Source organism: Hesperophylax consimilis, chromosome 20, assembly GCF_061612785.1.
Source record: "Hesperophylax consimilis isolate HC1 chromosome 20, BYU_Hcon_1.0, whole genome shotgun sequence".
Taxonomy (NCBI): domain Eukaryota; kingdom Metazoa; phylum Arthropoda; class Insecta; order Trichoptera; family Limnephilidae; genus Hesperophylax; species Hesperophylax consimilis.
Genome location: NC_142855.1, coordinates 27,217,266 through 27,225,940, shown reverse-complemented (window position 1 = coordinate 27,225,940; position 8,675 = coordinate 27,217,266). Strand labels below are relative to the sequence as shown.

Sequence of the window (8,675 nt, the reverse complement as noted above, 5' to 3'; positions counted from 1 at the left end):
ATTAGGATGGGTTTCACAAATCTTAGGTTGGGTTGCACAAATCTTAGGTTAGATTGCGCAAACCTCAGGTCGGGTTGAACAGGCGTCTACGAGATAAAGTGTGCCGTTAGCGGTAAAGGCGAGCAGCCTTATGTCTGAGTTAGTTGATTATGCACCGGATGCTGAAGATTGAACCCTCGTCGGTATTCTACCAGTTATAGTTAGGTCATGTTACACAAATATTAAGTTAGATTGCACAAATCTTAGGTTGAGTTGCAAAAATCTTAGGTTAGATTTCACAAATCTGAAGTCAGTTTGCACAGACGTCTAGGAGAAAAGTCCGCCGTTAGCGGTGAAGGCGGGCAGGCGGGTGACGACCGCTCTGAAGTCCGCGATATTGCAGCAGATACTGAAGCCCATGCCCACGTTGGTGTTCTGCCAGTTGAGCCAACTGAATGCGGTATTGCCGGCGCACCGGTCGGTGCAGAACGCCAGAGCTCGCGCCTCGGCAAGAGTCACGTGCGGGTTGTTCAGTCCCAGGAAGGCGGTGGCCTTGCCGGTGCTGGGCTCGTGTACTACCTGCAAGTGAGAAGTAGCTTTTAATGTGATGGTGAAATGTTTCGTAGTCAATTGACTGTAATGTGTGTTATCTCGGAAGCCAGGTGCTGATGAATATCAACTACAGTTACTAAATGAAACAGCAATATCAGAACTCTGTCATTTAGATTGTTGCCTGTATCTAGATTGCTGTAGACTGCACTGGATTGTTCAGGATACTGTTGGGGTGACACAGAGATGAATCATCATTGTTCCCGCATAGCCTGCCAAACGTTCAATGGATGCTGGTTAATTGAAAATGGCCTCGCGTACTCCTTTCCACAAATTTCTACCCGGAGCTAACTCATTCGGATTTCGCGGGGACCTGTCGTCCTGCTCACCGCTAGCGGACTCTCCAAACATCCTCAGACATGACAACATGATCAAGGTTCTTCAATGCTATCACACATTCTGCCCTCCTTGCTTTAGCCCCATCATAGCCCTGATGGTTGACAAGGGTCCATGCTCATCAGACGTGACAATTTTTGATTATATTATATTATAATGCATAGGCCCAGGCAGACGATGTCCTGCCACAGACAGCCTAAAATTAAAAATTGTAGTTGTATGTGTTTTTGGATGAGAAATCTAAAAAATATATATGTTGAGAATTATTTTTTTTTAACTTGACATCAGCACCAATTATCGGGTCCAAAATTTTCACATCTTTATAGAGAGAGATGTGAAATATCTTACCTTGTAGTACCACAGCGGCACAGGGATCTTATTTCCTGAAGGACTGAGGTAAAGGTTCCTTGCAGTTCCACTGTTGTCCTTCAGTTGAAGGATGCCCCAGGTGCCGGTGTAGACCTTAGTCCTTGCGTTTGCAGCCCCAATACGCAATCTCAAGTTCTGAAACATTATGATAGCGACGTTAATGCATTACTTGCGAGATTCTCGTTTTTACATCTCGGTTTTTTGATTTGGTAACTAATTCTACAAATTTATTAAAAAAAATCGTAGGAACCACATTTTTTAGTATATTAAATTTGTTTCGTGCAAGATAACCATCTATTATCCGTCGATTTACCTTGAAAAAAAACGAAAAACCGAAAGACATAAATAAATTATACGTATTATTTTTTAGAAAATTTAGAGTAAGTTCAGCGAGTAGTTTTTGTTTTTTATTATTGTTCCAGCTGTTTCGGCTTTCAAGGCCATTTTTAAACTGTGCTTATAACCACGTTTAGACGACTTATTTATATGGTTCAATTTTACCCCCTACCAATTTAAAATGATTTATTACCGGTTAAACCGATTTACTGATAAAATAATTGTGACAATAGATTTCATATTCTGTGAGGTAATTTGAAGTCTGTTTTCCACACAGTAATGTTATGTTTATTGTTTAATAATGATGTATCTGCTATTAATGTATTTAAATGTGTTATATTGTTTAGGGTTTGTGAAAATACAAAGAAGCGGGGAGTAAATAATTTTCTTTACTTTTTAACTAACGTAATATTAGGGTCATTGGTTCTTTTATTGATTTCTAATTGTCTAGTAAATTTAAACTATTGCCCTTTCTTTCTATATGTAAGGGTTTTAGTTCACTGTTGTCAAGCGGGACGGGATTATTCACTAAAAGACGATCTGCGAATTTTGAAAAAGTGCTTTTATTATTATTACAAGCACAGAAAAAAATAATGTAAAGGCCTATGAAAACTGCTTTTAAGTTCAAAATCTCCTACTTACGAACCCATTTTCGGTTATGATTTTATTGTATAATGTGGCAAATTAAGTTATTTATAAAATGATTGAAAAAAAAATTAAATATTTATTCCTGAACATCCACAAAATAAAATAAAATGCACTTTTTGGCCATGTTTTTTTCTTGCATAAATCAAAACAGGCGGATGGTGTTAAGCGGGAATTTAAACCTTATCACCATCGACGTAAGGGTTGTTATTGATAGCGGCTCAATTTAAAATATTACACAACGTAGTGCATCGCCTTAAAACAGCGAATGATTTGAGACTAGACTATGTTGTTGTTTTTTAAGTTATTGATTGAATATAGAATTTCCAATATAATCTCCTTGTAAGTATGATTAAAATCTGTAATGATGGATGGCAGCTTAAGATTATTCTTTGAATAAAGTGTATTTCGAGATAGCGTAACGATGGCATGTTTGGTGGGTGTGATTTAAACATAGCGTGCTTACTTTGTGACTACGGGTCGCACAGATTAAATAAAATAACTTAATCTTTGATCTTACGTGATAGAAAATGACTGCGGCCTTCAAACATCTGCAGAAACGGGCGGTGCGTTTGACATATTCCCCATCTTAACAAACGAATTGCTATCTTTAGGGCATAGGCTTCAGGTGGAGAAAATTCTGTACCTGTTCTACCATTATTTCGATGGAAGATGCTCCGAGGAACTGCGTCATTGATCCCGTCAGCACCAGTGCAAAGTCTGGATATACGATAAACGCTCGTAAACGTTTGTACACTGTTAACATTAAATTGTCACACGAGAACGGGTCGTTTGTTCAACCAAAACCTCTATTTTCACTAAGGAAAACGGCTGCGTGGCCTTCTTTATGCAAAACTTAAATTTCAATATTACCAACATACCCAACAAAATAAAAATAAAATGTTTGACTAAAAGGTATTGCAAATATCTAATACCGATATGTCCTACCTTATTTATTTGTATTTTAAGTTATCAAATTAAGGCTAAGAAATAATTACTTATTAGTATTACGTCATCATATTTTAAAATGAAAATTATTTAAAAATATATATTTGCCTCATTTTACTAAAGACAGGTAACGTAAAGCTCCATCTTGGATACAGGAAGGTTACCTGTTCCAGAGTGTTCCAGTTGCCTCCGTTGAACGGTTGCCACTGCGGAGCCACGTTAACAAAGGTAAAGGTCGCCCTCTGCGCCGGAGAGAACACATAGTCGGTCTTGGCGGCGAGATGTCCTCGAGCAAGGAAGTAGGTGGTATTGATGTACTTGTTGGCGGCCCCAGAGCCAAGGATTGTGTCGAACGCGGCCTTCTGTGAGACCTGGGTATACAACGTGTCCACACTCAGGCCGGGGTAGAAGGCGCCCTCTATGAAAAAAGAAGACAAAGTCATTTGAAAAGGTTTCCACTGAGTGAATACAAAAACAAAAACAAAAGACTTTGTGAGGTCTGCGAAAACCTAGTTTCCTATTGAGATTTTATAAGATCAGCTGTTCTGACAAGGTTAAGGCCAAAGAGAACAGACCGTCTCCAAAAGGGTCTCTGGAGGTCTAGCACGGACGATGGTCAATACCATATTCAGGAAATCCGTCATCTATCAGTATTAAAATTCCGAAGTACGATTGTTCAATTCGAAGCCAATCACTCAACTCATATTCCAGTTATTAATGCGAGCACTCAAGTCGTTAAAAAAACCCACACAGCATCCCAAAATATGACGCAAGCTGTGTGGGGAACTAATGCAAAATATGATGTTTTTTTAACTCACGTGAGAAGGAAGGTCTATCTACACCAGACATGTATACAGCGTTATCGGGGTTCTGGTCGTAAAGCACATAGAACACCTCTGCCTTGGTCTCGTGGAAGCAGATAGTCATGATGGTGTGCGCCTTGCCTGCGGCGGTCAGACCCACAGTGATGATGGTGCCTCCGTCCACGCAGCTGCTCCCCTTGACCTCGGTGGGCTTGGAGTGTGCTGTACAGGCCACAGTGGAGAAACCGATCGTGCCGGAGAGCCAGCTAGACGCTGAGAAGGAAGTTCCTCCGGTGCAGACGAGATTCTGAAAATAAAATCGAGTTATAGTTTTTGGAGATAAAGCTACAAACAGGGTCGGCCCTAGAACAAACGCTAGTAAAAGAGCGCTGTATTAGATATTAAGTACACGTAGAAAATGATTATTGATAGGTTTCTTGATAAACTTTTAGTAAAAACGAATGTATTATTAAACAAAGTAAATATATCATCTATCATTAGCGCAATCCCTAATACGATATGAAATAACAAATTTTAGCTTAGATCAAAATTTACTTATTATTTAATTTATACCTAACATTAAGATAAACCAAAAAAATAAAATAAAAAAACTTCTCACGGCTTCTACTGGCTTGCTGGTCGTTGAGGAATGGCTCAAGGTACTACTGGGGCAAGCCATGGTGACCACCTGTCCGTCGGAGAAGGCGATACTGCCAGAGTTGCCCGAGGGGGCCAGCAGGGCTCCACCAGTTGCGTACACGGGCTGTGGTTCTGTCAGAGACGACACAGTCACTGAACAGGAGGCTAAAACAGAAAATACATACATAATTAACTCCACACTTGATCATCTGATTAAATTAAAGATTTCCTCGCTAAAGTAGGGGATTTGCGGATACTTATGATCAAAGAAAATAGTTAGGTGCCCTGGAGATGTGCTTCTGGTGAAGAATTCATTCGTAACCTCTCTAGTTCCCTCATAGAATACAGTACAATTTGTGCTGGATGGTGGACGCGAACGTCAACATTTCAAATACGATTCACCTTTTTTCTATATCCAGCAGCGATATCATCCCCAAAACAACAGTAAAACTTCTCGGTGTCAATTAAAATTTGGATTTTTCGTATAAAAGTCAAATAATTAGCACCTAAGACAACTCTAGTCTGTCTGAAGAAACCTTCCTACAGAGGCAACAAAACTACTTATTAACTCTTACGAAGTCTCACGTCTCGATTACTGCAACGAAATTTATTCCAGCCTTCCAAAATATCAAACTTACGAACTTCAATAAATGTTTAATACAGCAGCACGGTTCATAACCGGGGTTTCAAAATATTCGCACATTTCAGAACCCCTTCGTTATCTTCACTGGCTCAAGTGCCCTGAAATAATCTAGTACAAATTGTGCTGGATGGTGTTTAAATCCATCAATGAAATGGGCCCACCCTACATCTCTGAACGTCTATGTGTTCCGGAAAACACTGTTCTGTGGCAGTTAAATCTTAAATCACAACGTCATCAGTTGAATACTAAGTTTGGAGATCGCGCTTTCAGAATATCTGGGCCGGTCTTAAAGACGGTGTCAAAAAGTCAGAGAATTTGTGTGTACTGTGTATATTTCTAAAAACTGTTTTTAAAGTGTGATAAAATACACTTTCAAATTGTATAATTATAAATACCTACACAATTTTTGAAATATTCAAATTCTGAATGAAAACAAGAAAAAGTTTTAAAAATTAACGTTGTCGCGTCTAAATACTGATCTAAAATTACTGATAATAAAAAAAACAACATTTTAAAAAAATTTCTCAAATTGCGGTCGGAACTTTTGGTTTGATAGAGCTTTACATTTTTATTATTATGTGGTTAATTTGTGTATTTGAATTTAAAGCTTGGTGTTTTCTCGTTTTACAGTTCATATTTTTATCTGTGACGGTAAGGAAGATACAAAAATTTCTATTGTTCCATAATATGTGTTGTTTAAAAAATCGAACAAATTGACTGTACGGGTACTACTTGCTTGTTCTCAAATGAACCTGAGTAGTTAAAAATTGACCCAGTTTTCAGGTAAACTAGAACTCACAACCTCCAAACATTACTACAAACCAGTCAAAACCCCGAGCGACGCCGGGACCACGTCACCTCATACAATACAAATCTGCTAAGTATTAATATCATTGTTAATAATCAATAATTGGATTAATCTCCGTATTTAAAATGTCGGGTATCTCCAATTTTAATCAATTGAGATGATAAAAAATATGTGATTAAGTTAAATATAGCAATAATATCGTTTATTAATACTTTTATCAAAATAATCTCATATTAAAAAACATCTCCTCTATTTTTTTTGTTTGTATTGCTTAGTTACATAACTGCGGGGATTTGATCTACTGTTTACAAAAAAACATCTTCTCTTATTCTTGCTTTATTTTGTTTGATTTTCTTAGTTACATAGCTGCGGGGATTTGAAATATTGCTAGCATTGAACTAGTGGATGCATGGAACATACTTCCACAATATGTCCTCCATTCTACCAATATAAATCTATTGAAAGCTCTGTTGGATTCTTATTTGGAGGGAAGAAAGGATTGACTTATTTTCAATGGCAATAACTTAATTACTGTTAAACTTTTTGTGAAATCAGATATGAGTGTATCAACAGGATGCTGCTTGCTCATTAAATTATAATAAAAACCGGACAACGCCGGGGAATATAGCTAGTTACAATATAACGTAGTTTAAAGCAATAAAAATAACTGACCTCTCGAATCAACTTCATCCTGAATAATGGTATTTTTCAGAGTCAATTCCGTCTTCTTTTGTAGCCAGAAGTCCAAATAGTCCTCAAATTCGTCTTCAGACAGTCCGAAAGCTAAGTCCGCTGGAGTCGGCAGTTGCTGGAAGTCCAGAGTGTGCCAGCCGAGAGCCTTGACAGTCTCAGGAACCTCGTATGCATTACACGCCACCAAAAAGGTAAAAAAAATTACACAATTCTTCGTCCACATTTTTTTTGCTTCACCGTGGACCGTTTTGAAAATTGATATGATCCGAAAACCAAAAGGCGCAGATTTAGACGTTTACAAAATAGGTGATTTTAGTTTATTTTTGATTTTGAAACCGTGGAAGTCGGATTCACAATGATATAAATTGATATTGTAGCAGTTTTATATGTTTTGCTTTGAAAATTTGTTATCTTGTTATAATTGTTATCAAATAAATAAAAAGTAAAATTTTTTGGAGTGGATTTTATTCAACTTTCTTATTTGGATTGTCATTCGTAAATCTGTCAATTTTTGGAAATGTCTGAATATAACTGAACGCGGTTGGCGCAAACAAAAATTGTCCAATGAAGCGATTTTAACCGTCCACAATGGAGTTCTGTTGCCTACCCTGTTTACCCTAATGTATGGCAATGAGGCATGGAACTGCCTCGGAAATAGACTGAATGCTGGAGAAATGAGATCCCTGAGACGTATAAGTGTAAAACCAGTGAGAAATGTGGCTTATGTAAGCGTAGTGAGAAAGATATACTTAAATGGTTTGGACATGTAGATCGAATGAACGAAGAAAGGAAAAAATATGTGACGAGAATGTGAAAGGTAGAAGAAGTTGGAGACGCCCAAGGAAGACATGGAACGATCAAGTTAACCAGATACTTGAGTCTGGCCATGTCAAGTGTCGGAATAGCAGAAGAGTATGTATGAGTGTGAATGAAGCAAGTAGTGTGTGCCACCGATCCGTTCTCTCTGCCTACCCCTGCATAAGAAACGGCGTGATTATCTACACTAGCGACGATCGGGGACGCACGATGAAGACATGGCAGGAACAAGTGAACCAAAACTTGAGTCGTGTCATGTCAAGAGTAAGAGGAATTATAGAAGAGTATATGTGGAACGATTTATTAATGTGAACAAGAAAAGAAGTGTGTTCCTAGATCGAGATATTTGGCCTCTCTGCTCACCCCTGTTACTTAGTTACTCAATTTTGTTTCACATTAAATCAAAAGCACACGAACGCCCTTGAGGAAAATAATTCCCTTCAGTGCCTGTGACATATTTAGGAATGCTGTGTGAAGTGTCTTTTGGGAGAGAGCAAGGAGTGAACATAGGTCTTGAAATGGCCCATATTGTAGGAGGAAGAAAACACAACCGAGCTGTTGAACTCAAGAACGAGTCGTAGAAAAGACCATTTTTCGTGTGAAACATGTCAACCGTGATGTCATGTCAAAAAATGTTGGGCAACAATCAGATCTGAATAGCCAGGTACATCCCAACCATCATCTTCCTCCCCTTTCCGTCCAGTTAATTCATATATACTGATACTATATATGTATCGCCTTGTAAAAAACGTTCATAATAAACAACCCGATCTGAGGTAGATACGAATGGAGACTAAAAATTATAAATTATTTAATACTTTCAGTAAAGCTTTTGTGTGAAGACACCGTTTAAAAAAAGAGGATTTTTTTAAATGTACCTAAAATTATAAACTCCTTCCGATGTGAGCCAACCATTGATAATAGAAAGAAAGGAGATGCGCCATATTATATGGCGGACTAGCAAGTGCTCTCAGTTATCTCCTTGGTGAAAGACCACCATTCTGAATCAAAAGTTCATTGAAATGGCTTTATTCGTGTTTGTTGACCAGAT

The 8,675-nt window shown here is 38.1% G+C and overlaps 1 protein-coding gene across 1 annotated transcript; it reads right to left on the bottom strand.

The window, feature by feature from the left end:
* Nucleotides 1-306: 306 nt before the first annotated feature.
* Nucleotides 307-7,152, bottom strand: LOC149414470 (salivary endonuclease-like). Its single transcript, XM_089644187.1, has 6 exons — nt 6,788-7,152; nt 4,645-4,829; nt 4,041-4,332; nt 3,387-3,640; nt 1,273-1,428; nt 307-558 (listed from the first exon to the last, which is right to left on the bottom strand). The coding sequence occupies exons 1-6, from the start codon at nt 7,029-7,031 to the stop codon at nt 307-309; spliced, it is 1,383 nt and encodes a 460-aa protein (XP_089500313.1). The 5' UTR covers nt 7,032-7,152.
* Between the last annotated feature and the right edge of the window lie 1,523 nt (nt 7,153-8,675).

Bases quoted from the DNA above. Each gene is read 5' to 3' on its own strand.
- LOC149414470 (XM_089644187.1), bottom strand. From the start codon at position 7,031: ATGTGGACGAAGAATTGTGTAATTTTTTTTACCTTTTTGGTGGCGTGT. The intron at 1,429-3,386 runs GTAACCTTCCTG...ATAATGTTTCAG, and splicing joins ACTGGAACACTCTGGAACAG to AACTTGAGATTGCGTATTGG. The intron at 559-1,272 runs GTAAGATATTTC...TCTCACTTGCAG, and splicing joins TGCCGCTGTGGTACTACAAG to GTAGTACACGAGCCCAGCAC.